Genomic DNA, 27,804 nt, shown 5'->3' on the forward strand with positions numbered 1-27,804 from the left:
CATTTCCCCTGCTCCTCCACACAGCTCAGCTACTCACGGCTAAAGGGTGACTGGTGGCCACTTTGGTGGAGCCAGACCTCAGCATGGACTCTTTCTTGTCCACATAGGGCACCATGACATTGAGCTTCTCTATTATCAGCTCCATGATCTGAGAGGCAAGCGTGCTGTCGGCCCCAAGAGCGATCCACATCTCACAGCTCCAGCTGTGAACACAGGGAGGGAGAAGAGGCCATCAGACAGGGGCCTTCGGTCTATATCGATGTGTTCTTAATAATAATTGCGAAGAAAAACGTTCTTGAATGAAAAATCTTGTATGTTTGAATCTACCCTTGCATGAATTTGCACAACCAAACTCTTGACAACACATTAGACCTGATAGAAGAGGGGCCACCTAAATAAATATGTTTCTACTTCCTGGGAACATGCATGCGCATAGCTAATATCATGGCAATCATGGCATTACCTTTCGTTTACGTTTGTAATGGAAAGATGGACAAACGAATGGATGGACACATGTCATTACATAACCCCTCTGGTGGAGGTAATCATCAAGATACTTAAGTAAACAAATGTAATATGTTTACTAGTTCAGGCTTGGAGAACATGTTATGGGCCAATCCTTTAATATTCCACCTGAAACATGCATCCACAAACACGTTCTTCTTTATACAACTCGATGGAGACACAAATATGCGAGGGTTTACACTGCTTCGGGTCTCACCTGTCAAAGGGCAGGGGGTAGGAGACCAAGGTATTGACGACAGTCTGTAGGTGTTGAGTGGCCAGGATGAGGATCGACTGAGCCACGGCAACCTTCACCTGCTCCTCTGAGATGGCCTGCAGCCGGATGTGCAGCACCTCCAGCATCTCCGGCACCTGCAGCACAGACACACAGTCTAACAGTGCCTCCAGCATCTCCGGAACCTGCAGCACAGACACACAGTCTAACAGTGCCTCTAGCATCTCCAGAACCTGCAGCACAGACACACAGTCTAACAGTGCCTCTAGCATCACCAGAACCTGGAGCACAGACACACAGTCTAACAGTGCCTCTAGCATCTGCAGAACCTGCAGCACAGACACACAGTCTAACAGTGCCTCTAGCATCTCCAGAACCTGCAGCACAGACACATAGTCTAACAGTGCCTCTAGCATCTCCAGAACCTGCAGCACAGACACACAGTCTAACAGTGCCTCTAGCATCTCCAGAACTTGCAGCACAGAGACACAGTCTAACAGTGCCTCTAGCACAGTGGTCTCCAACCCTGGTCCTGGAGAGCTACTGGGTCTGCTGGTTTTCGTTCTTACCCTGCAATTAACTATAATCAACTGCTCTAATTTAATTAATTAACTCACCTCACCTGGTTACCTGGGTCTCAACAGGTGCTGATTTTAAGGTGAAAACAAAAACCAGCAGACCCAGTAGCTCTCCAGGACCAGGGTTGGAGACCCCTGCTCTAGCATCTCCAGAACCTGCAGCACAGACACACAGTCTAACCAGTGCCTACAGCATCTATGGCACCTGCAGCACAGACACACAGTCTAACAGTGCCTCTAGCATCTCCAGAACCTGCAGCACAGACACACAGTCTAACAGTGCCTCTAACATCTCCAGAACCTGCAGCACAGACACACAGTCTAACAGTGCCTCTAGCATCTCCAGAACCTGCAGCACAGACACACAGTCTAACCAGTGCCTACAGCATCTATGGCACCTGCAGCACAGACACACAGTCTAACAGTGCCTCTAGCATCTCCAGAACCTGCAGCACAGACACAGTCTAACAGTGCCTACAGCATCTATGGCACCTGCAGCACAGACACACAGTCTAACAGTGCCTCTAGCATCTCCAGAACCTGCAGCACAGACACACAGTCTAACAGTGCCTCTAGCATCTCCAGAACCTGCAGCACAGACGCAGTCTAACCAGTGCCTACAGCATCTATGGCACCTGCAGCACAGACACACAGTCTAACAGTGCCTCTAGCATCTCCAGAACCTGCAGCACAGACACACAGTCTAACAGTGCCTCTAGCATCTCCAGAACCTGCAGCACAGACACACAGTCTAACAGTGCCTCTAGCATCTCCAGAACCTGCAGCACAGACGCACAGTCTAACCAGTGCCTACAGCATCTATGGCACCTGCAGCACAGACACACAGTCTAACAGTACCTCTAGCATCTCCAGAACCTGCAGCACAGACACACAGTCTAACAGTGCCTCTAGCATCTCCAGAACCTGCAGCACAGACACACAGTCTAACAGTGCCTCTAGCATCTCCAGAACCTGCAGCACAGACACACAGTCTAACAGTGCCTCTAGCATCTCCAGAACCTGCAGCACAGACGCACAGCACAGCCCCCAGGACACTGAGCGTGGGACGCAGTTTGTTGAAAACGTATGCTTGCTCGTATTTCCTCCTTGGTATCTCTGGGGAAAGTTGACACGGTACATTTCCTCTCCTAATTCCACTCATGATGGTTTTAATGGTATTACTCGGTGTGAACAGAGAGCGGGGCTTTACCAGGTCCTGAAGGCCAGCTCCCCTGTTCTTCAGCAGGGTGTTGAGGACCACACTGGAGGCGCGGGAACAGTTGGACTGGGAGTCCACCAGCCCCTCGAACAGCATGAAGATCAGCGTGTTCAGCTGCTGCTGCGGCAGTCTCTTACTGATGATCTGAAGGGGCAAGGAGCCTCAAACGGTCACCAAGGGCAGGGAGGGGTGGGGGAACAGCTGAAACTGCAGATAAACCCCTAGCACCCATATCTCAATTTAAGAACACAGGCTTTCTGCATTCTGTTTAATGACTTCATGAGTGTTGAACATGAGAAAATCTTGAATGAATGAAATAACTAAATAAATGGTGTATGTATCCTTAAATGAATATGGCATACGGCCAGCTGAAATGTAACCTCGTGAGCCTGTCTGATATAGGATCATATCTGTGGCTGTGCACCTTTGAAAGCTCAGAGCAGGTCCGGTACAAGACCGCGTGGTCTGGGTTGTCCAGCTGCTCCCGCAGGGTTATCAGACTCTCCACAGACTCGTCCTTGAAGTCCAGAGCAAACCCTGAAAACCACCAGCAACATTTCCCCTGTCAGTGGCTCAGTTCTGGTCTGATCATTTGGGGAAGCAGTGTCACTCAGTTCCGCTGCAGAGCTGAAACCAGTGTGGCACAAGAGGATGTCCTCCTTTCCTAAATACTGTGCTGTAATATATTCTGGGCATTGTGAACACCCACAGGGTGTTTGATTTATGGCAAAACATTGTTATGCAATTTGTGTACCGTAGCATGATCTAAATTGTAGACACATCTTGGTATGATACCGATTCACAATGAAATAATGCGCTTCAGTTATGCTTTAGTACTGTTTTACCACTTAATGCTAACTTTCAGCTTACATGGCGGCACGATGCCTGGGGTCTCGCTGTTCTCTTCATGCCTAACACGCATTTATTTTTTGTTGTCATGATGTGACTCAAATCACTCTGGTTATAATAAAAGTAATATTATAGTAACATTCATAGAAATAATGTTTGTGATTTTATTTAATTTTTTAAACGGAAGCTAGCCACTTACGGTTGATTAGACTAGGCAAGGGCCAATCCCCCCTGGTGAAATACAGGGTTAAGCGCCTTGCCCAAGGGCCCCACAGCTGCACGGCCCGAGTCAAGGACCATAGCCACTAGGCTCCCCTTATAGAGATAATGCATCATCCCCAGCATAAACACCTCACCTTCGTAGCGCAGCTGGATGTAGAGCAGGTTGTAGATGCAGTCTATGGCGGCCCGTCGCACCACAGGGCTGGGGTCCGTGCAGCGGGGGGCCAGGCGGCCCAACAGGGCCCCCAGGTTATGGAACGTCACCATATTCTGTACAGAGACAGAGGCAGGTGAGCACAGTCATGCGTCGTAATTAACACATATGTCTGGTCCTACAGGGATCTTAGTGTTCACTCTACCTGGCTGGTCATTTCTTATTAAAGTCATTATTACACAAAGTCATCCAATACATCTGGTGCTGAAAGAAGGGTTCCCTACACAGCAACTTTCAAAATGGCTGCTAGGAACTATGCACACAGGACTATCCAAAATTCAACAATACATATGATGGGCTTGAGAACTAGATAAACTGGTCGCAAATTTATATAGCCCAAAATCAATGATGGTTTTAACAATACTGCAGATTTCATTGTTTTGAAGTGGCAAAAATAGGTACATTTCAGTTAACCTAAACACACAGCCAGGCATGTACATCTACATTCACTCAAGTATTTCACACACATGCTAAAGAGATTAGACATTTGAAGCAGACATTTTGTCAGTTACCAGGTCTAACCATGCTAGTGTTTGATACTTGACTCACCTTGACCGTTAGGTTGTCCAGGTAGTAGTCCAGGATCTCAGCCATGGTCTTCACTGCCCTCTCCCGCTCATAGTCCTGTCCAGAGTTCAGCCAGACTTCGATGTGCTGAAGGATGGGGAGCAGTGAACAGCAGTGGAGATACACACATGCAGCAGTGGCCACTTTAACAACGAAGCAATGATTTCAATTTTTAAACGTGTATCTGACACACTTATCCAAGGGGAATTACACAATTCATGATTATACATATCACGCCTGTCTATTCATTTTGTCATGGATACACAGATTTTAATATTGTTAACAATCCAGCAATTTCATATCATTCGCATCTAGTTCCTGAGCGAATCCAGGCTCAGAAAGTCCCTGAGCTCACCTTGAAAATGCTCTGAAGCCCATCAGGGCTCAGGTCTCGAGTGAGAACATTCTTCAGCAGATCATGCAGAGCACAGAACGTATCTGCATACAGTGCCTGGGGCAAAACAAAGTTTTGACAGCATATAGATATATAGCACATTACACTACATTCATTTTGCAGACGTTCTTATCCGGAGTGACTCACGAAAATGGAAATACTCGGAATCTGCAGGATTTCTAACCACTAACACCTTACACCTCAGGCAGTACAGGAGACAGAGAGTGAACCCATCAAGTTCCAACAGCTGAAATTAGTGACCTCCTCCAATATGGCTGACCCACTGTCCCACAATGCCCCTCACCTCTCTCTGCTGGGGATCGAGGATTTCATCCTCTTTACCCCTGTCAGGCTCTTCCACAGGGGCCAGCCCATATACGCAGTTTAGACAGGTACGCAGCAAGTCGAAATTCTCGCTCTCCGTTAGCACGGGGTCCAGGTTTCTGGGCCAGGAGTTAAAGGTCAAACGCAAAGTATCATTTCACATATAAAAAAAAAAAAAAAAAAGAACCTTCTTTGAGTATAACTTTCAAACATAAGTCTGTGTACACAAGTCCAGTCAACAACTTTCCTTGGGCACCATTTTCAATATTTCAAAAAACAATATTATTCAAAGATAATCTATGGCACCTGATAAATAATCAACCAACTTACTCTTAAGAAGATACACTCATAGCCAGGAAAACACACAAACACACACACACTCACACACACACACACACACACACACACACACACAGATCAATATACGGCCGTATACAGTAGGATACACGAGGTTAGCACACGTGGTCATGGCTAAGTGGCGAACTGGGGTGCGCATCACATCAGGTGGTTCTCCTTTTATAAAATCCTGTAAAGGAGGGTAATAAATGAAGTGTGATGAATTCTTCACACCCACTACAACAAGTCAGCAACACAGAAATCTGATGAGAAAAAAAATCTCCTCTTAACACTGCTAAAACAGCTCGACCCTACTGCCATCCCAGAGAGCCCTGATAACCCACCAGAGCCATAATAAGTCCTTGAAGCAAGTGGTCGGGTAGTTCAGCATCCATTATGGAATAAAAATGTAAATGCAAGTGAAGTATCAGAAAGGACAAGCTGGATGAGGCTACCAGGATTTTGAGTAAAGAAAAGTGTGGTGCCTGGATTCAGCAGGGAGCAGTGTTTTAACAGCACTAGGAAACCCTGCCCAGACACAATACTGTCTCTTCATTGATTCTGAGTCTGAGGCGACAGCCACTCACCTGCATGACTCCCATGAGCTCCTGCTTTCGGGTGAAGAGGTAGCTCTGCTGGCGCACACAGGCGCTAACAGCCAGCGCGATCAGCCCCACGCTCTCCATCAGGCTGAGTTTCATCGTCAGATCCTGATGAGGGTGGAAAACACACACCGTGTATACACACATACACACACGCACACGCACACACACACATCAGACCAGCATGACAGGTTTAAGGTAACCACAAAGCATTTAGTCTTTAAGGATCAGTAACATTGTTAACCAATGGTAAGCTCATACCTCACACTATCTTGCATTACTTGGGGATGAGCACTTGCTTACAATGGATTATCATTACTGAAAAGTTAAGGCCAAAGCTTGCGGCAGTTAGATCCAATCCAGGAGTTAACTATCAGTAACATTATTGATCGTGCATTCATCAGTGCCTTACTCCTTACATCTTCACTGATGACCGCTGGAAAACCCCGAAAACAGCCCAAGTATTTCAATAATGTTATTAAACAGACAAAATGGCAGTCAGAACATGAAACTAGTCGAATTACTTGGACCTTAATATTCAGTTAAAAATACATGCTGCATTCATTCATTTGAAAGGCATTTCATTCCAAAGAAACATACATGTACAGTAGAGCACTGTACACTGATGTACAGCAGTTAATGGAGGGGGAAAAAATCAGAAATCATTGCAAAGAGTGATTGGATTCACCAGAAAAGCCTGAAAACTCTGCAATCAGGAAAAAGAAATGAATTATTTTCACGCGTCCTGCTTAGCTGCAGACGTGATTGAGATTTAAGGAGGACCTTAAATCAGAGCCATTTGTGACAGAGATGAGGGCCTGTAGAAAGCTGAAAAATGCAACCGTCAGGACAGATTAGAGGACCTCTGTGGTAAAGTTGGAAAATTGATCAGGTTAGTAAGAGACTCATATAACATTAAAAGACTTTCTGAACTTCTGAAAAATAGCTAAACTTACTTTGACCAGATACAGTACACTTGAACTTGAGCTGTAATGTGTTTTAAATTGGATAATTTTAATTTCACTGGACTCTGTTATTATGCCTTCTAGCTATTTTATTGCAATTTATACAATAACAAATAAGTACAACTATCCACATTAATTTCTGAAACAGAAGACTGTTCTCTTCCCTTGACGCTTTTGTCAGTTTGCAAGCTAATAGCATTGGAGCCGTTGACAGAGCTCCCAAGCCTCTTGTAGAGAAGAATGTGACCTTTCCCCACACGTCAAGTGGAACCAATCTATTTCGCCATTACAAGAAAGCCAGTGTGCCTCTTTCCATTGCAAGAGAACACTCACTCAATAACAATTACGAGATTTCTCCTCTGAGGTCAAACTATTGTGTTTTCCTTCCAAATTAAACCCAGTTGTACCATAGGATGAAGTGAAGCTTTTCACAGAAGTTCAGAAGGCTTAATCTCAGGTGCTACCCAGCACATAAAGATGCAGAAAGCAGTAAGAAGAGTTAAGGTTTCAGTGCAGGAATGCAGAAGAGTGGCCTTGTGTCGGGGTCCTGTGACTGTACCTTGGTCTCTACTTTTATTCCCAGAACCTGCACAACATAAAAGTAACAAGGAGTTTACAATCCAGGGAGTAAAAATACCAAAACGGCCCCCCAACACTGGATGTGAGCAATCCCACAGAGAAGCGTCATGGAACCTGATTTTTTTCACTAGTCAGAAAGACTACTAACATTTTACTTTCATAGTATCTATCAGCAGATTTTTTATTTTTAAAAATCACTGGGTCTAGTTGGATTAACAAGGACCGTATCCTGGCTTTTACAAGTCTGTTTTACAAAATGTCCAACAAAGAGGTTTCCCAGGGTTTTTTTTTTTTTTTTTCAGACCCCTTACAGCCCTGCTAACATACAGAGGGAACCTTAGCACATGCGGAGTGCAGACAAATGTAGGGTCTTATTTGATTATGATATTAAGTCATTTAAATGGGAATCAACAGCAGATGGCTTTCAAGTGGAAGATTTAAAAAGCAGGTTAGGATGCTAATTGAGGAGGTAACCAGGTTAATTTGTTGCAATGCAAATACAGTACCGAGTGGGAAGAGCACTGTATCATATTAGGTACTTGCTTTGCAATCACATTCATCCAGGGAAGGTTACTGTACAAAGCTCACGTTCAGCTGGGCACTGAAACAGGTTAGGGATCAACAGTACAGTAACAGTGCTTAAGGTGGCATTATGTTTACTGCTCAATGATCCCAAACTACAGATACATACTTCCAGCCAACCTAGCAACATTCATCATCAGATTATTACAAAGATAACAAAACCACTCGCAAAAGGCCAGCTCCTGCTCGTAATTTGGTGGTAGAATGTCTCGTTTTAATGTGCCCTTTGGCTGCACTCAAGACGGTTAGTAATGGTTTAGTGAGACATGCGATGAAGTAATAAGTCATCATTAATAGACTTTGTCTCTGGTCCTGCCTTCATGAATATAACAAAGTGTCTGATCAGCATGTCTGTAAACTCCCGTGGCGATATCTTCGTTCCACAGCATGAAGTCATTCAGCAGGACGCCAAACAAAGCATGGTTACTGTTCCAGGGTCAGTTCAAATTGATTTTTTTAAAGTGTAATGTTCAGCCACCATTATTTGATGCATTACTCTCTGCCATTTAGGAAAAATAATAACATTTCTGAGAAATGAAGGCATTTGCAGGCCACAATTTTCAAAACCAGAAAAATGTACAAATTTTTTTTTTTTCAAAGAGGCAAAAAAAAAAACACGCTATTACTTTATTGCTCAGCAATAAAAGTATAAACTTAATAAAATATTTAGAGGCTAGTGCTATAGCACACTTATGCAAAAGGAATGTTTTTCCTCAATACTACTGTGCTGGAGGTTTTCTGAGGCACACTTTAAAGTAGTGAAAGGAATACAGGGTCTTGGTGGAAGGAGATTTTCTAGCCTAGCTTCCAAATATCTGCTGGGCAAGGCTGTAAGGTGTAGGGTATGACCAAGTAAGTGTTGAAGTATGTTGGTGACCAGGGCTTGGAGCCGGTACTCCAGGGTTATGGGAGGTAGAACTGTAGTGCTCAAGGTGAATATGGATGGGGTACGGGGGGCCACCTTGCTCAGGATGTGCAAGACGGGAAGGGCATGAGTGGCGGTACCTTGGTGTTGAAGTGCTTGCTGATGCTCTTCAAAATGTCTGAGTCGATTCGGCCAAGAATCTGGTCCGCAGGGGCGTGTAGCGCCACGTAGCCGTAGCACAGGATCAGTGTGCTCTTGATCTTCTCCACCTCCACGTCATTCTTGTCCTGAGACCAGACGACGCCCGCATCAGCACATTAACAGCTCAAATGGTGGGTGTAATACGGATGTGACGGTTCAGTGAGAGAGCAGTGAGATTACTGCCTGATGCCTGTGAAGTGACACTTCATTAGCCCTACGGGTAGCTTTTGTGAGTCACTTAAAGCACACAACTCTACCCAGTTTGGGTCTCATGAAGCCTCCCATCACTAACTGTAGGCAACAATTAAAATATTTGTAATATAAATTATATGAACTGGAATGTATTCTGTCATCTCTGCACAACCTACTTTTAGCAGACTGAATATTCCTGAGGCTTTCTTGAAGGCATCCGATTTCCCAAAATCGTCCAGCTTCGCCAAAGTGCCTTCAAGATGGCTACTGGCGCAAAGCCCAATTCCCACTGCGACTCCCTGGAAAACCAATTACCCACGATGCACCACATCACAAATGTTTAAGTAGAGTTAAAGTGGCCGCAAATTCAAGACAATTTATCTGTAAACATTGATGCATGGTGAAAATGTAACAAAAAACAACCACACACATATACAGACTTAAAGAAATAAGAACACTGAAGACTGAAGTGACTTCTTGTCATGAGACTATCCTTCAGTGGGTCATTCAGCTGAGGAGCTTCAGAATAAAGAATCTCTGTTCTCATGTTGAAATAAGTCAGACAGGATGTGCACTGAGGGTCACTAGGGAATGTCCCTCCGACAAAAACAAAAAAGCTTCACGTTGTCACAATCTGCAAAAGTCATGTACAGAGTCATGGCCTCAATTTACTGGATATGAAAACCACCATACTCATGAGACACGCTGCATATTATAGCCATGCAGCTAATACATTTTTCAGACAATATCTTGTAACTGGGTTTTGAGCAGGTCTTGTCAAAGCATTAGAAAAAATTTTACTAGTGTTCCTTACCGTTCTTTCTATGGCATCGTTGTGACGTGCAGCGACCAGGATCTCCTGCAGTAGCTTCTTAACATGGTCCTTGTTGTAACACTGTTGCAATGTAACCCCGATGAACTTGTATAGAAATCTCTGTTAAATGCAGTTAAAAAAAAGAAAAGAAAAAAGAGCTAAGCATGTTTTTCTCATTGTGTGAAGACCCATAGACGGGCACTGTAATGCAGACATGAGCTTGGCTGTTCAGGTGCCCTTTTCTCACCTTTTCCTCTAGAGAGCTGTTATAGGTAGGGAGATAGCGTGTTGCCTCAACAGCCAACTGACAGCTCCACTTGTCATCCTCAATGGCCACCAGGGTTTTGGAAAGAAACTGTGCCAATACAAAACAATTGTTCCACACTCTGAGCCTTTCTGTTGACTCATGGTTTCAAGAGTGACAAGTGTGCAAGAACTCATTCTGCAAGAATTAGTACGGAGGATTTTCATCGAGAACAATATACAGACCTCAAGAAGACTTCCCTCCCATTGTTTCCTGTTTAACGCTTCTTCTGTGCAGTCTGAGACAGAGAGTGGGAGGCAGGGACAGGAAAACAGAGGGAGAAAGTACAAAATGACTTCTACACCACAATTCCAGGGAAGAGGAACAATGACACTGCATAGGAAATTAGATTCATTCGAAAGCTGCTATTTTTATTGTGTCACGTTGCAATTAACTAAGTTTTCCTGAATGCTTGATGATGCTCTGTGAAACTGCATTCGGCGGATGTGCTGATTAAATGGTCGGATGTGCTGTTTCTGATCAGGGTGAGCGTGTATTCCAATGCAGTCCAGGAATGATCTTTAATATATCAGAGTAGCGAATAAATGACCCAATGGAAAACAAATACACGAATGCTAATTACATCATATTGCAGCTGAAAACTGAATCTAAGTAAGCAAAAGAAGAACCATAATCACTGTGTCTCATTATCTATCAGGGAAAGGAAAAGGCTCAAGGAACAAAAACAAAATAGAAATTCATATTTTCTGCAGCAGACCCAGTAAATTAATTTCAAATATTCTGACAAAAAGAATATGTTAAACCAAAATGTGTTACTTTTTGTATTTTATTTTTTTGCTCTAAGCATAATACCCTTCTATAATCTTTTCAACCCATCCCATCCATACTTCTCCTCCTTCTACATGTGTAGATGATTACTCGCTCAACTCCCACACGAATAATACGGTCATGCTTGTCATTATATGCTTGTTGATAGATGGGGCCCAAATAAACAGGCCTACAGCTAATTCTGTAGAACAGAGAGCTATCGGTCTAGCTACAATTTCCTTATAGCAGTAGTTAGCAAGTTACAGTAGCAGTATCCTAAATGGCATCTTAGTTAGTGATTTAAGCAGATGACAGTGTGCCACATGCATGGTGGGTCTTTACCTTCCAGGTATTTAAGGAGCAGGGGGATCTCCGTGTCCCAAACTGCCTCTGTTTTTGGATGAATGTTGGTGCTCAAGACTTGCAGAAGACACAAAGAAGGGTTACCCTGCTCGCGTCTCCAAAAAGGGAAGGAGGCATTTACCTGACAGCAAACACCGACACATACAGTCATAAGCATGTCACTCCAAAACAGTATTCAAAGGGGCTTTCTTTTTAATGTGAGGAGATTTGTTCACTTACCAGGAGTCTAGTTAGAAGTATGTAGGGTGTAGGAAGACTGCCTAAAAACAGACAAAATAAATAATTTGTTCCAAAGCATAAACATACTAGATTAGTCCTGATAAGATTCTTCTTTACAGCTCATTTCAAGGATCTCACAGTATTCAGTCAGGCCTGGGTAGAGGGGCTGGGCTAACAATGTTTCCCCCCCAATTGGGTGGTTCTGTGTGAGCCATTTTGTGCCAGAATACTCACCTCACATCAACAGAGCTGCAGATGTGAGAATGTTATGCAACTCATTAAAATAAGAAATGATTAAATTGCCTGAATGAAGAGTGGGAATTCTGCCAGGACTGCAGGGAACATCTCTGTGCCATGGGATCTTTAATGACCACAGAGGATCAGTACCTCAGCTTGAAATCTCTACTGAATGATGAAACTCAGAAATAACCCATTTAATTTACCATCTTTCTTACTATTTTTTATATATATACACTGTTATACTGATTTGACTCCTGTGAGGGCAGGTTATGGGCAAGCAGGTGCTGACAGGTCAAAGAGCCTGTAATCCCATTTACAATAAAGCACATCAAGGGTACTTCTCATCATTACTTTGAAATACAATTATGTCATGTCAAAATGAGCTTTAAAGGACTTTTATGTACCCCCAAAACAATGAAAGAAAGAAGAGAAAACAATAAAGGGATGGAAAACTTAGGGACACTGGAACATTGGAACCAACCACAGGTAAATCCCATTTAACATTCCCTGAAATAATGCTGAAATAATGAGCTGTTGCAATGCAATGCCTCGCTGCCTTATTTAAAAAATGACGCATCTTTACTGCACCTTTATCATACTTGCATTACATTTGACACCATCTAACTGTTGTGAAGGATGCAGGACATGGCTGCATAGCTTCTGTGGAAGGATAAACAGACCGTTGTATATAAAATCGTCTTTAGTGTGGTATTGTCAACACCTACACTATTTCTGTGTAGACCCTTATACTTGCATCACCTCATGTGGACTACGTCCTCTCCGTATTACAAGTCTGAGACCCAACAAAACTCTTTTCCACTTGAATCCATTATACATGCCACACTGGGTTTACCTGTAGATGGCACAAACTATGTATAAAATGACCAATCTAACCCTATACTGTAAGGCCAACTGCAGTAAACCTTTTTTGAGTCACATTCTTGACACAACATTTACCCAGCTAGGCCACCAAATATACACATTAAGGCCACCTCCTGTTGTGCCAGATATATAAACATGCAGAAATAAAGATGAATGCAGATCATGGCAGAACCTTGCTCCTTGAAGTCGATGGTGAAGCTGGAGTCCTGCGCTGCCTTCTTCTTGGTCCCCAGCAGGATAAGACTCTTGCAGAGGGGTGTAGTGGCATTGGCATACTGCATTGGGGTCAGGTAGCCCAACAGGGAGGGCCACAGAACCTGGGGATGGAGATGGCACATGATCATACTGAGAAGAAAATACCTGTTGTCGGAACAAAAGGCTTTTGTTAAACACCGTGAAACCCCATATCTGGGGCAACACAAAGAATGAGTGGGGGAATTCAGACAGGGGGATATGATACACTGAAGAGGACGATAAACATACACATGTTGTTTTCAAGCAATGACCTCCAAATACACCAAAGGAAATGCTAGCACTAGGGAAACAATGTTCAATTCTTTGTTATTAATTTTCATAAATGGTAATTTTTTGGACTGAAAATGCACTGCATATCAGACTCTTTGTCCAGAGGGTCTCACCACAAGGGTAAAAGGTTAAAGAGATTTAAGATTAAAGAGCCTAATGTTCAAATAGGATCAATTAAGGACAAACTTGTGATGGAACAAAAGACAGAGAGTGAAGCTAGTCCCTGTTCCTAGAATTGAATGGGGGACCTTATTTTGGTATGTGAGGAATGGTCACTTTTCCCATCCAACAGAGAGAACAAAGACTTCACTGCATATCAGATTATAGCTACGGTTATAGAATGGAACGGATTTAACACAAAACAATCCATGAAGTCAAAGACACACCACCCCCCTTGCCAATGTTAATATCCTTAAGAATCTTTACTAGCCATCTACGCTTTCAAAGCTTGGCACAGAAGGAAATTACGAATCTTCAAGAAGAGTGATGGATAAAAGATACTTTTTTCTTTTCCCAGGAATTATTCCATTTCAATCATTTGAAAAATCGATAACTGACCCAATGAATACTATTGCATGTTTTTAAATGTATCTTTTATTGATAATGTGTATATACTGGTGGCAAAGTATATATAAGAAATACACATTTCTCTATTGAATTGAAGTATGTATTACAGTAAGGCTCTTAACCAAATGATTATCATCAATAATCTGACAGTAAATTAGCGAAGTATCCATATACACACTCAGTGAGCACTTTATTAGTTATTAAGACTTATTGGTCTTCTGCTGCTGTAGCCTATCCACTTAGAGGTTTGACATGTTGTGTGTTCAGAGATGCTCTTCTGCATACCACTGTTGTAATGTGTGGTTATTTGGACCAGTCTGGCCATTCTCCTCTGACCTCTCTTATTAACAACACGCTTTTGCCTGCAGAACTTCTGCTCACTGGATGTTTTTTCACACCATTCTCTGCAAACTAGAGACTGTTGTGCATGAAAATTCCAGGAGATCAGCAGTTTCTGAGATACTCAAACCACCATGTCTGGCACTAACAATCATTCCACTGTCAAAATAACTTTTCTTTCACATTTCTTCCCTATTCTGATATTTGGGCCGAAAAACAGCTGAACCTCTTGACCATGTCTGCATGCTTTTATGTATTTAGTTGCTGCCACATGATTGGCTGATTAAATATTTGCATTAGCAAGGTGGTGTACAGATCTACCTACTAAAGTGGTCAATGAGTGTACATTTATTTATTTATTTATTTATTTATTTAACTTTGACTCTTGTTTGTGAGACATCACATTTCAATGTCTGCAAGCATTCTAGGTTTTCCCCATTTCCCCTGACTGTGCCAGAAAATTGCATGCAATTACTTCCTAAGGGCTTAGCACAGTGAAGGTCAGTCTGTTCTCCACAGTTGAAACTAGGATATGAACACATTGGCATAGGGCGCCTGGACAAAATGTTGTTGTTAAACATAGAAGCCATTCCACTTCTTCATAAATAGGAATGATCAATTCTTGTTGATTTTTGTCTCAGCCTTAATACATACGTAACTCCCTATAACCAACTGCTATTCACTTTAGAATCAAAGCAAGCATGCTGTTACACTAAAACGCAACACGTGGCTTCCCTTGGCATGGTAAATGATTAACACGCATAGATAAAAACGACAAACACACAGTAGCGATTAGATTCCTTAAGCCATTTCAGGCAGTAGGGATATGATATGAGACTGATGCATTATCACAGACCCCTCCCAGGCAGGGCTAACAGCACTCACATCTGCCAGCCGGCCCACCGTGGTGGTGAAGAGGTGCAGGGTGTTCTCACACATGGTCCTCAGGGCCTCGTTTGTCACTTCCTCTGGGTCAAAGGGCCGATGCCCAACCTGAAACAGGCAGGCAGCCAATCAGGTCACACTGAAAGGGTTTCGACCAAAAGTAACCTGGTAATTCAGGGCATAATATGGACTTAATATGAAATACCATAGTATATATCACAGCACATTTACAACATTGCATTGCTTACATTCATGCTTTTAATGCATACCTCTCTGTCCAAACGTATATTAGCACATAGAGATTACAATGAATAAAAATCTCACCAAGCATAATATGAATATGGCTGACAGTGCATGTTTGTGTTGAAACAGTATGTGAGAATGAGTGCATGTACATGTGAATATGTGAATTTAAACACAGGGTGTATGTGTTTGTGAGAGATGTACGTACTTGGGTGTTGGGGAGGGCACAGTGCTGGACGATGAATTTGACAAGGGCCTCTCCACCCTCCAGCTCCAGGTATCCATGATGAGCCATGGCACTGATCACCTGAACGACCATCTTCTTCACCTGACACGCAAATAGCTCATTAAATGTGAGGAGCTGCATTATTGTGTATGTCTGTTAAATAGCTTTGCAAAATCTGGTAAAACATATTAGCAGATTTTCACAGGTCATTGTACACCACAAAAATGTTTTTGACAACACACAATGTACTTTCAAAATGTAACACGTTTCCTGTCTATTCACATGCAAATGAGATGCACAATTCATAATTAATTGAATTAATTTCATTTTTTCAAGGTGATAGCCTAAGGATACCAGGTTAGCCTTTCATTTTTTTCAATACCTTGTTGCTGTTGTCAAGTAGTGGTACCCTGATGCTGGCGAGAATCAGTGGTCTCTTGGTCTCCATGATTGCTAATAACAGAAAAACAAGATAAATCAGTCCTTTTATACTATTAATAATAAAATATGTAGTATCCTAAGTTTCCACTTATCTATAAAAGCTGCAATTAATGGAAATGTGTGCTAATTAATGAAATTATGATTTGTCATAACAAAGCAGATAAACAATTTTGTAAATGCTTTTTGAACATAATGTGTGAAACCTCAGTCAGTTGCTTATACTGTAGTTGTATTGGTCTTGGTTACCAGTCTTGCTAGTCTTAGGTCTTACTGCTCCAATTCAGACAGTTGGGACATCAGCATGTTGGCTCTGGATCTTACTGGTCCTGGTTAACCCAGGACCACTCTAATTTTGGGTCTTACTGGAGGAGTTGATGAGGTGTCTCAGCACAGCCAGGGACCCCATACGGTAGCGTTCGTTGCTGTTCTCCAGCTTCTGAAGGACGAACACAGTCAAGCGGTCCGGGAAAGTGTTTGCTGACAAGAAGTAAGGAGGGGGAAAAGTTTCTGACATTTGTACCCAAAACATTCTACAGAGACATGCGATTTTGTAAGTACTCTACTAAACAATTTACTGTATCTTCCTACATTTACTGTACAGAAGCCGTATTTAACATAGAACATAAACAAGGTACAGAAGTTTAGTTATGCATATTCATATGAAAACAATGTATATCCATGCATTATTATTATCATGTTAAGAATGTTAGGATTATTTACGGAGCTGCTACATTGCCTAATTTGATCAGTCTTGTGAGACATACCCATAATGCTGAAACAGCGGAGAACCTCATTGTGGTTCTTCACAGTTGGAGGGTTGCTGTAGTCTACAGGCGCACACACCTGGAGCGAGAGGATAAGAACGTCATTCACATGTAGTGAAGTTGGAAAGTTCTGGAAAGAGTTACTGGAAAATCTTGGGCCTTACGCACACATAACTTTCAACTATGACACCTACAGCAGCGCTTGCATTCTGTCAATGAAAATCATTATCCTCTCTCTCCTTGCCTCTGCTGTAGCACAGGTTGTGCCAGCCAATGAGAGGCAGTGATTTATTAGTGTGTGTGATGGAGAGGACTGCTACCTGCTGATGCAAACCGAACAGCAGGTTGTCAGTCTGGGTCTCCAGCACCCTGCTGCCCATGTTCACGGAAGCATCCAGAATCTGGCACAGGCTCTACAACAAGAAAAAGGGCCACACACAGGCATCATCGCACCAAAAACTTCTGGGGAGAAAGAAGCAGAACACAGGTACAGACAGGGGACTGAGCAGTACAACACAAGAGAGTAAGTGATACAAGGCTGCTGTGGTCGGCCTGTGGGCTGGCAGGGTGTCTGGGGAACAGGACATGTAATCACAGGTTTGTGTAGTCATATCCCAGCAGGGACACTTCAGCTCCATACTTTACCAAGGTACTCAAAGTCAATATAGCTGAATATTCTATTTTTAGATATTTTGTGAATAATATAAATTTTTGTGTTATGTTAATAATTATGATAATTATAAATGTACATTCTATTATTATATATGTAAGTATATATCTGTAACTTATGTGTGATAAGTCTTCTATTTAAAGACATTTGAAACCAAACTAGGATATATAGATCTTAACTGCACAGTGAACTAGTGATCATTTTCAAGAGAACAACAATTGTTTCCATAAATCTAAGATACTAATCTAAAACAACCCTCAAAATGCAGCATGTAGTAAATTGAGTATATTGGTTTAAAGTTCATCCTGGGATCTGTGGGTTCTTTGTGGAGAACAGAAGCATGAGTTAGACTGTGAAGAGAGAAGAACCTTGCTGATGATGTAATGTTCTGCATTCTTCTTGTAGAGGGAGAGCATTGTGGGAATGAGCTTGGGGAGCTGTTCCTCCAGCTTATCATGGGCCATCAGATGACTCATAGGTCCCAGAGCTCCAGCCACGGTCAGGCGCAGCTAAAACAGACAGCAGGGAGAGCTCCACTCAGATGTACATCTACGACCTGCCTTAGTAATTGCTGCGCAGGTTGTAGTCTGCAGTTCAGATGAAACACACTGCATGTCTCTCTAGCCACTGCGGCTGAACATAGACAAAATTGCTTACTAAGTGGTGATTAACTTGAGAGAAAAAAATATTCATAATCTGGAAATCATGTGGAAGCTACAAATTGTTGTGCTAACTAATGGATTACTCAATAGAATTCGGACAACGGAAGTGGACCGAATCATAATGATGTCATTAAGTGAGAATACAGAGCGCACACATTTAAGTGTGCTGTATTCATAAACCGGCTACAAACATATCACTGACACAACAAGACCACTGAAAACAAGCCAATTAAAAATGATTTACAAACATTACCCAATTAGGGAAAGATACTCCACATTTCTTTTACTGCTGTATCTTTATGAATGGAAAATGACAGATCTGCACATCACAAGTGGTTACGCCACCCAGGAGTGGAGAGATGCCCTTTAGTGCTGCCTTCACACTGTCAATGGACATTGCAGGTTCGGTATTTATTTTCTGTTATTAATAAGTAAAGAGCCCAAAATGGCTTCGTAAGTAGGGTGTATGGGACACCTGCATTACAGGCTATAAAATCCAGTTGGCCAAGGCCCTAGTAATAACCTATGGCATAAACACTACAGTAAATTTTATATGTACAGTAAATCTTTTATACCCCCTAAAACCTCAACTGAGTTGTTTTATACCTGACTCAGCTAACACAGGCAGCTCCCTGATAGAGTTTAAAATGAACCAAACGTCTAACAGGCATTCTACAGAAAATAAAAACGCTGAGCAAATCAGTGGAGCCTTGCGCCTAAAACAAAACTTCAAGAGTGTGCTTACTCAGCCAATGACCGATAGACAACCTATTTTGACAAGCTGCACAACTCTCAGCAACTGACAGTAAGCTCTGACACTTCACCCAGGGCTTGCCTCGGTGACCAAAGGTCTAAACATGCCAGTCTGTAGGACTGGGTATTTCAATGCCAACAGGTACAAAAGGCCCAAGACTGACAGGCCTCTCTGGCTGTCAGTCCAACAAAAATGAGGCTGTTATCGTCGACTTATTAAATTACCTCTGACAGTTGTCCCAACGTCCCTCATCCCTCCTACCTTGCTCTCCCTGCTCTGTAGCCAGTTGCAGAACAGGATGTCATAGGCTGCATAGATCTCGCTGGAGAAGGTGTCTTTGCGCACGGTAGGGTCTGGGGCCTTGTCTAGGTTAGCCAAGTACTCCAGAATACTTTCGCTGAAGCGGCACAGGGCTGGGAGAAACAGCAGAACAGTGCACAGGTCAGCAGCTCTCCCTCAAAATGGCCTGTTTTTATTCTCTACTGTCTCACATGCTTTCCTCTGTTGCACTGAACATGTCCCTGCACAGGCCCAGATCTCCATCAATCTGTTTTGTTAGCGATAGGCTAATGACAGTATTCGCCAGTTCAGCAGTTTTAATAAAGGGAATTTGCTCCTTTTTTTCCCCCATACTTGACATATTTAGAACTAATAAGAACAAACATCAAAGCCGCTTTGTTCACCACTAGTTGAACTAAGTCAAACTATTTTAGTGCACCAAAGTTTGTTATTTCTTTGCATTCTTATCAAAACACTGTCAGTTATTCATGCTTGCATCAACCACTGTAAGCATGATAAGTTGGCACTTTAAAATGTTTGGGAGCCACTCCTCTACTCAGTGTCTTTACCCGCAACAGTGTTTACATGTCTCTGTGTTTTCCCTGCAGGTTGCACAAATGAGCGTTTCTGATCTTACCAGAAGAGAAGACCCACTTCATGTTGTCTTGCTTGGCCATGCCCAGCATCGGAAGCATGGTCCCCAGGATGGCATTGAGGAAAGGCACCATGCCATACACTGAAATCAATCACATGGTGTGCCTCAAAATAAATACCATAAAATGCACACAAAAAGACAAACATTTAAATCTGGATTATACAAGGCTGTTACAGTGGACAAGTGCAAAACACACTTTATTTGCTCGAAAGATATACATCAATATTTGACATTTTCTGTACATGACATTTTTTTAAAATACAATCACAATGCTAAACAGAATTCTCTTTTAATTAATTTCTTGTTGTCAGTATACTCTTATCCATGCTATCTTACATTATTATCATTTGGCACATTTTGGCCCTCTTGGACTCTTATGAAGTTCCTTTGTTAGATGACATTATGTAATGTACTCATGTACTTTTGTCAAATTACAGTCAGATTTCAGATATAACATATTGGAAAATATCTGTAATAAACACAAACAGAGAATACATACATTATGTAAAAGGGTCATTGGCCTGTAATTACAGAGTCATATTGTGTCATTGTGTTATGGCCTCAGAAGATCATGGGGAAGTAGAGTACAGTAAAACAGGGTGAAAGTGGTATACTTCAGCTAAAGCACTTTTGTTCTGCATTCACATGCACTGTGTGTACGGGTGGTTAATAGAAGTGCGTCAGTGCAGTTTTATAGTGAAACGTGTTCATACCATTGGATTCAGAGAGGCTTGCCAATGTCTGGACCACAAAGAAATGAGGCAGCACCCCTGGCTGGAATTTGCTGAGAATTTCTTCCATGATGTCATTGATATATTTATTCCCAATAGCCACCAAAATATTGCTAGCAGCCTGTTGCCAATCAGGTACTACCTCCTGTAAAGAAGATTAAATTATAATGGAGAACAAGAGTGTCATTGACATTTGCATGCACGTGACATTAATAAACCACGGCCTCTGTAATTAAAAACTAGCTCAGCAATTGCTATTAAGTGAGGCTCATTCCTGTTGTTTTTTAAGATTCTTATTATTCTTATTTTTTAAACAAACCATACCTTTGATCTGGTCATTTCATCCGATGCCAGGGAGATTATGCTTTTTATCTTCGGACAACTTACATCATCGATCTTGGACCTCACAACCAGTTCGATGGTCTGCAGTATGACCACTCGATGTCCGACTATGAGCTGTGAACAGGGGGGAAATGTGACAGTTCACAAAACAACACTGAACAGAGAAAAGATCGAGCGTTAAGGGAAATAAGTTTAGGAAAATAAAAAATAAAACCTATAATAAAATAATGTATGAAACAACTATGCAGCACCACATTCTTAGCATAATTACACCCATTAAAAAGTATATTGTATATTTCTGGAAACTGATCTAAAATTCAACCATGGATCTAGCCAGAAGTCTTAAACTGACCGCATACGACGTGAGGCAAATTCTTATCCGTGATCCACAAAACTATAATGTCATATGGTCAATTTTACAATAAAATATTATTGTTCTATAGCCTATCATATATACTGTATGTAGGGCAATCAGTTTGTCTCCACCATGTGACCTGCAGGGACTTAAAACTTTCAATGGTTATCCTCCAGGGGTCCATAAAGGCACTCCAACAACACAGTCATGTGACTAATTGTACAATTGAACTTGTAATTGAGATTTACAAAAACAATTAGTTGATCTAATATGGGGAGAGTCAGGAAGTAAAGTTAACATGGATGAACATTGAAATGGGTTTGATTCCACTTTCACACATCCCTCAAGGGAGGTGTTTTGTGACAAAATCTGTGATGAAACAAGCAAATTTAACAGACGATCCTGCAAGGGAGGATAGATGAGGAAGAAACCAAAGCAGAACTGAAGGGCCCTCGCACCCAATGTAGGAAGTGCTACCCCATAGTAACCTCAGCACCATGCAGTTTCTCATGGTCTGATAAAACCCTATTGCTGGTCTTGGCAGAGCCATTAGTGAGGATTTCCTAGTTGTTTTTGCTGGAAGCCTGCATTGTATACCCTTGACAGGAGGGAGGAACTTGGAGGGAGCAAGGGAATATAATGCTCCCTCCCCTTTCATAATTCAGAGCCGAACTTCACCTGGCATGGCTGCCATATTTCATCCTGCCATTTTGGAGATTCCCCCCTTGAAGCAAGGGAAGGGAACGGAAGAAAGCCTCCTGGTCATTGAGCAGCACAGCAATTGAGACAAACTAGTGGTTCTAATTTGACATTATTACTGTGTCCATATAATCCTATCGTACTGTTTGTTGGCTGTTGGGACTGTTAGCATTATAATACCCAAAAAATCTTTCCAAAGATAACAATACACAATGTTAAATTAATACATTTTTATTCAAATCATACTTAGATAACATTTATATTTTCAGAAGAAAAGAGAACTGCTAGTTTGCAATCCGTCAAGGCCACTTGTTTACCGGTCTTATTGTTGAAATGACTGTGCAAAGGTTCACTGCTGCCGTTAAAACGCTAGCTGTGATTATAGTTAGTTTTTTATTTAATTAAATTTGGGACAAAGAATTAAACAGCTTTTTGTTCTATATTTCTTCATATAGAATCCGGATTTCTGTCCAGGAAAGACATTTTGTCTTCAGTCATATTTCAAGCAATGTACACGCCGTTTCAACACATACTTTCTCTTCCACACAGAATGTTTTTTCTGCTTTTTCCACTTCTCCTCAATGGAACATCCAATCACATTTATAAGCGCTCATTACTGCCTCCTCCACTCTCAAATCCAGAGAGCACAGAAAAGCATGTGCCCTCCGCCACCAAAGCACATGATATTAGAACTGCTTCCCATCACACTGCTGTTTTCACGTCATCGGTCATCCTTTTCTGGTTAAGCAATAGAAAACAAACTCACACCACCATGTCCAACAGACTTCTGTAACTTTCAAAGCTATTTACAGTGAGTCCAGGACTATCATGTGCCATCTTACTTGGGCCTTATTCTAACTCACCATAACATGAAAAACATTAAAGTGATCCAAGCCCAGCACAGAAAATGACTGCACTTCTGAGGCCAGCGCCTCTCTTTTCTGTACCAGTGATATTAAAAATGAAAGGTCATGTGATCAATCCATGCGCAAGACTGAGACTATGAAGCAACTGACATCATCCGTAGCATGTTGCTCAATCAATGGCAGAGTGTGAAGCCGAACCCATTAATAATGTTCAGTCAAATGAAGTCAACAATAACTCTTGCAGCTTTGCAATGTTACAGCTCTGAATTCCAAGTCAGTGTTTCCGCATTACAGTACAGATATGTACTGTACTTTCCCTCCAAGTGATGCCATAACACAGGATTTTCTATCCAGTCAGGTACACAGCAATCCTATTCAGCTAATCACAGCTTCCCTTCACAGTTCTGACAGTGCAGTTTAAGAGATCTGCTTCATTATCTACCTCCAAATGTGCAGATGCCAGCATGCATAGTATTTATGGGGAAAAACAGCAAAATCATACATACGAGAAGCCACTTTCATTTGTTTCAGATGTATTTAACCAGGAAGGTGGACAGAGAACCTGTTTTTTTCCTCTTTTTAAACCGACGGCCGTAAAAATAAGTAAGATGGGTGGAACTAACAAAAACCCAATACATTTTTTGTTAATTCCAACCATCTATTATTACTGGGCCGATGGTTATGGGGCCAAATTTAGAGACCCAGTTTTGGGAATTTGACCAGGGCATCAGCGACTGACAGTCTGCACTCCTTGGTCTTAGTAATAGTAAAGTGAGGGAGAACCTGGTGGAAACGTCTTGGCTAACCTTGGGATGCTTGAGCAGGTAGTCCTGGCACATGGACAGAATCTTGTCCGGTTGCTGCTTGCCTAGTGTCAGCATCGACTTCCGGACCTGCTCCTGGACCGCAGGATCCTTGTCATTGGCAGCGTCCATGAGAGCCAGGGACACCTCTGGAGTGAACAGCAGGGACTACATCACATTTTATCCACACCGACAGCCAAACGTAGTACCTGCTGGCTTTCGTTGTTACGCAGGAATTTAGTAGCACAGCAACTGAGAGAAACTGGTGGTTCTAATTATACAGTATTACATCACCGTGTCCATATAATCCTATCGTACTGTAGGTTGCTGGACTGCCAGCATTATTACATCCAATAAATCCAAAAAGAATTATTCAAACCATTCCAAGATAACATTAATATTTTCAGAAGATCAATGAGAACTGCTAGTTTGAAATCCGTCAAGGCATGCATCCAAACAATGAATATCAAGGTCATGCAACAAACAACCGAACACATCAGATCAGGTACAATTCATCTATGACTGGTTGTAAGGCCAGGAACATTGGTTCAGTACACAACGTAGATAGGCCAAGTCTGTAACTACCATACCAAAACATCTACAACTTGAGGAACCCACAAAGGGACACGCATTAATCACTTAACCACTCTGCTTCACATTCAAACATAAATATTTCCATATTCCATGGCCAATGGACCAACAGCAGTTAAGCCAGGATAAGAATAAAACATCCTGTTACAAAAGATCATACAGTAGCAGCGGGCATTGTTCAACATGACACTTCATAAGTGGGCAGATTCAGGATTTGAGACAAGATGATAACTTTTTGTGTAACTGCTGGCAGGGCATGGGCAAAGGCTGGGTGAAGCAGGAATGCAACTGCATACTACAAAATTCCCATTTCAAAATGCTCATGTTTATTTCAACAACTAATCAGCAATGAATGCCTACTTACAGTACATAGGCCGACTGTTACTTTTGGAATAAATCACTAAATAGTCCGGTTTCCCTTTAAATAAGTAGATTGTCGCTGGGATACTCACGCTCCACATCTGACTCCTCCATCTTGCCTGTGGAAAGGCTTCTGCTGGACAATCAGGAATGCATCTGTTGCATCTGCTGCACCTGCTGCCAGAACTCACTCCTCCAGATAACATAAGTTTACAGTCAAAAAGAAATACAGTGTATTGATAAATAACTGTAATGCTGCATACATTTGCATAGGACAATCATGTAAATGTGACCCACTCCATCAATAGGCTTGGTCTCACCAAATGTCTCATCAAATGTGTAAGGTTGTAAAGTGAGGAAACACAGGTCATATTAGCTATGTGCGTTTAATTTAAAAATTCAAGATAATTCTATGAATGACTATACAAGTGTTTATTATCTAGAGTGCTACATTCCCTGACATTCATGACAGTACAGTGTCATTGGTCCGGTATGTAGTTTTACTGAAGGCCCAGTCCGTCTCCGTGTTGACATTGTCACAGCGTACACGTCTATGGGTCATTGTTTGTCCAGTTAAACAAACATGGCGAGGGCCATGTTTCAAAAATGCTTCCATAACACCGCATAATGTGAATTTCACATGCATACATGTGCCATCTGGAAAGCAAGAAAATGCGCCGTGTAGTTTAAGTTGCGTATTGTCGAGAGCAAACGTTAGTTAGGTCCGCTGCTTTCTTGCTGTAATCAACAAGGCTAGCTACCCAATTCGATTCAAGTTCGTGAGCGAGTAAGAAAAAAACTTAATCAGATATGTCACGGGTACAAGCAATGATAAGGCTAGCTAACTAAGTTAGCTAAGGTACCTTGCTAATTGAATGTCAAAAGAACATAACGTTAACAGACATTGTTGCATGAAGCAGTCATTTTGATCGTGTTAACAGCACATCATAAAAACGCACTTCACAAGCTTGCTACAATATAAATTGGTACTAGTTGCATATTAGCAGTTGAATAACGTTGGCCAGCTGGCAGCATACTTCCTCGATTGCTACAGTACAGTCTTCCTTGTGATGCATCGTCACTTGCATCAGCTAGCTTGCTATTAGCCACGGCACAAATAGTTATCAGGTCGTTTGGCCACATGAGACACTCATTTATGCAAACCACAGATGCGAAAGGATTACACGATACAGTCTTCAGTGCCAATTATTACTTTATGCAAAATAGTATACTGATACGACACACATTAATTATTTCTTACCTTTCGAAGTAGCTCCTGGCTAGATAGCTAACTAGCTTCGTATTATACAATGCCAGACAGATGCTAATCCAAGCAGTCCACTTTTAAAGCAAGCTTTCGAGGGTTTTGGGTGAAATAAAGTGAAATTATTTCAATGTTGCTAATACCCTTATGTGATGTCAGTGCAGCGGAAGTATTCAGCTCGATTAGTCAGTTTTCTAAAAATCGAGATAAATACACTTTACTTCTCTTGCATGTATCACTGCATTGCATTGCAGGTAAACACGCCTAGTCATGTGTTCAAAGTCAGCAGGAACGTATCAGGATGGGCGTGTCGATATCAGTCCTCCAAGCTCGTTAAAGTACCATAGAGTTTGAATCCGCAAACTTTACTTGGTCCATTGGTTTGGTCAGTCAAAAAGGTATTCCTTACAAGTCGAAGGAAAGTCACATGAATGTACTACGGATATAAAATTATGTGGCATAATCTTTCATTGGTAGTTTAAGTGCATATCCTGTACTTTTGCTGTGCAAACATTATCCTTGAAGTAATGTAACTGTATTATTTTCTGTATGTGTAATTGTATAAAAAATAATACTAAAAAGCGTAATGTTCAGAAAACTGTAATTGTACACATATTTGAATTAGTCAAAATTCAGAAATGTATTATTATTATTATTATTATTATTATTATTATTATTATTATTATCCGCCTGTCCAGGAGGTATTCCAAACCAGGAATAAGGGTTTTAATAATAGATGGATGAATGAATAGATATATAGATGGATATATACTGTTATTACTACTAAATATAAATTACTAGTGCTTTTAGGATCAGAGCTGTCTTTTCCACAAATGTTTGCGTTTACACTTTGCATTGACACACTCTTCAACTGCCTTGCAGCTCATAGCTGTTCCCCGGATAAGTATAGATCCACATCACAAATTATGTTCTCCCTTGCGTTGCGTACTTTGAGCAGAATTGCAACTCTGATATAGCCTTGTTCCTATTTATATCATCTTAGGTTTGGCTGAACTGTGGCTTATAACAAAGAAATGCTAGTTTTTCAAACATTCTGTTCAAACTCAAACTGGAATAATGACAAGTCCTTCTTAAAAAACCTTTTATGTGATGTACCAGACATTGAGGTGTGAATTGAACACTTGAATATGCAGAGATTATTGTAAATCAACTGTTTAATGTTGTAGAGATTCTTGCCAATTGACTGTTTCAAGTTTTCAGATGACTGTGAATTGGTTGTTTTAAGGTGTGAAGATTATTGTCACATGACTGCTTTAAAGCCATTAACAGGTTAGTTCCTAGGTTGTTCACATGTAGAATCTTTGAATTAAAGGTAAATATTTTTTACCCGCCCAAATATAAGCAAGACTTTCATCACAAAAAATAACTCACTAAACTTCAAAATCGTGCTCTTTAAAAATTCTCATTGCACTTGAGCATCTATCAGCCTGTAGTGTAGTGGTTAAGGTACATGACTGGGTCCCGCAAGGTCGGTGGTTCGATCCCCAGTGTAGCCACAACAAGATCTGCACTGCTGTTGGGCCCTTGAACAAGGCCCTTAACCCTGCATTGCTCCAGGGGAAGATTGTCTCCTGCTTAATCTAATCTAATAACTGTACATTGCTCTGAATAAGAGTGTCTGCAAAATGCCAATAATGTAATGTATCAAAAATATGATTTCATTGTACAAATGGTACAATGATACAGTGTTATTATAGTCAGTGTCAATCATTTTGTGATTGTTGTTGTGATTGTAATAATACAA

The 27,804-nt window shown here is 41.6% G+C and overlaps 1 protein-coding gene across 2 annotated transcripts in view; it reads right to left on the reverse strand.

Annotated features, from left to right (window-relative positions):
* The window catches only part of mroh1 (maestro heat-like repeat family member 1), a 35,172-nt gene extending 8,866 nt beyond the window's left edge, over window positions 1-26,306 (reverse strand). Inside the window, exons 1-33 of one of the 2 annotated variants that reach the window (XM_061244296.1) lie at window positions 26,037-26,306; window positions 24,868-24,968; window positions 23,828-23,973; window positions 21,084-21,215; window positions 20,742-20,904; window positions 20,011-20,109; window positions 19,356-19,507; window positions 18,047-18,187; window positions 17,329-17,421; window positions 17,009-17,087; window positions 16,608-16,721; window positions 16,186-16,256; window positions 15,786-15,905; window positions 15,335-15,442; window positions 13,191-13,335; window positions 11,897-11,937; window positions 11,657-11,798; window positions 10,732-10,784; window positions 10,490-10,597; window positions 10,243-10,362; window positions 9,605-9,727; window positions 9,176-9,322; window positions 7,569-7,595; window positions 6,030-6,152; window positions 5,553-5,632; window positions 5,087-5,225; window positions 4,744-4,839; window positions 4,371-4,475; window positions 3,742-3,877; window positions 2,961-3,073; window positions 2,528-2,680; window positions 722-876; window positions 38-203 (exon numbers count right to left, since the gene is read on the reverse strand). In XM_061244296.1, coding sequence (XP_061100280.1) covers window positions 38-203; window positions 722-876; window positions 2,528-2,680; window positions 2,961-3,073; window positions 3,742-3,877; window positions 4,371-4,475; window positions 4,744-4,839; window positions 5,087-5,225; window positions 5,553-5,632; window positions 6,030-6,152; window positions 7,569-7,595; window positions 9,176-9,322; window positions 9,605-9,727; window positions 10,243-10,362; window positions 10,490-10,597; window positions 10,732-10,784; window positions 11,657-11,798; window positions 11,897-11,937; window positions 13,191-13,335; window positions 15,335-15,442; window positions 15,786-15,905; window positions 16,186-16,256; window positions 16,608-16,721; window positions 17,009-17,087; window positions 17,329-17,421; window positions 18,047-18,187; window positions 19,356-19,507; window positions 20,011-20,109; window positions 20,742-20,904; window positions 21,084-21,215; window positions 23,828-23,973; window positions 24,868-24,889 — 3,612 coding nt within the window. In that variant the 5' untranslated portion in view covers window positions 24,890-24,968; window positions 26,037-26,306. The remainder of the gene's footprint in view (window positions 1-37; window positions 204-721; window positions 877-2,527; window positions 2,681-2,960; window positions 3,074-3,741; window positions 3,878-4,370; window positions 4,476-4,743; window positions 4,840-5,086; window positions 5,226-5,552; window positions 5,633-6,029; window positions 6,153-7,568; window positions 7,596-9,175; window positions 9,323-9,604; window positions 9,728-10,242; window positions 10,363-10,489; window positions 10,598-10,731; window positions 10,785-11,656; window positions 11,799-11,896; window positions 11,938-13,190; window positions 13,336-15,334; window positions 15,443-15,785; window positions 15,906-16,185; window positions 16,257-16,607; window positions 16,722-17,008; window positions 17,088-17,328; window positions 17,422-18,046; window positions 18,188-19,355; window positions 19,508-20,010; window positions 20,110-20,741; window positions 20,905-21,083; window positions 21,216-23,827; window positions 23,974-24,867; window positions 24,969-26,036) is intronic. The other variant, XM_061244305.1, reaches the window with a different exon arrangement.
* Window positions 26,307-27,804: the final 1,498 nt, after the last annotated feature.

This window comes from Conger conger, chromosome 1 (genome assembly GCF_963514075.1).
Source record: "Conger conger chromosome 1, fConCon1.1, whole genome shotgun sequence".
Taxonomy (NCBI): Eukaryota; Metazoa; Chordata; class Actinopteri; order Anguilliformes; family Congridae; genus Conger; species Conger conger.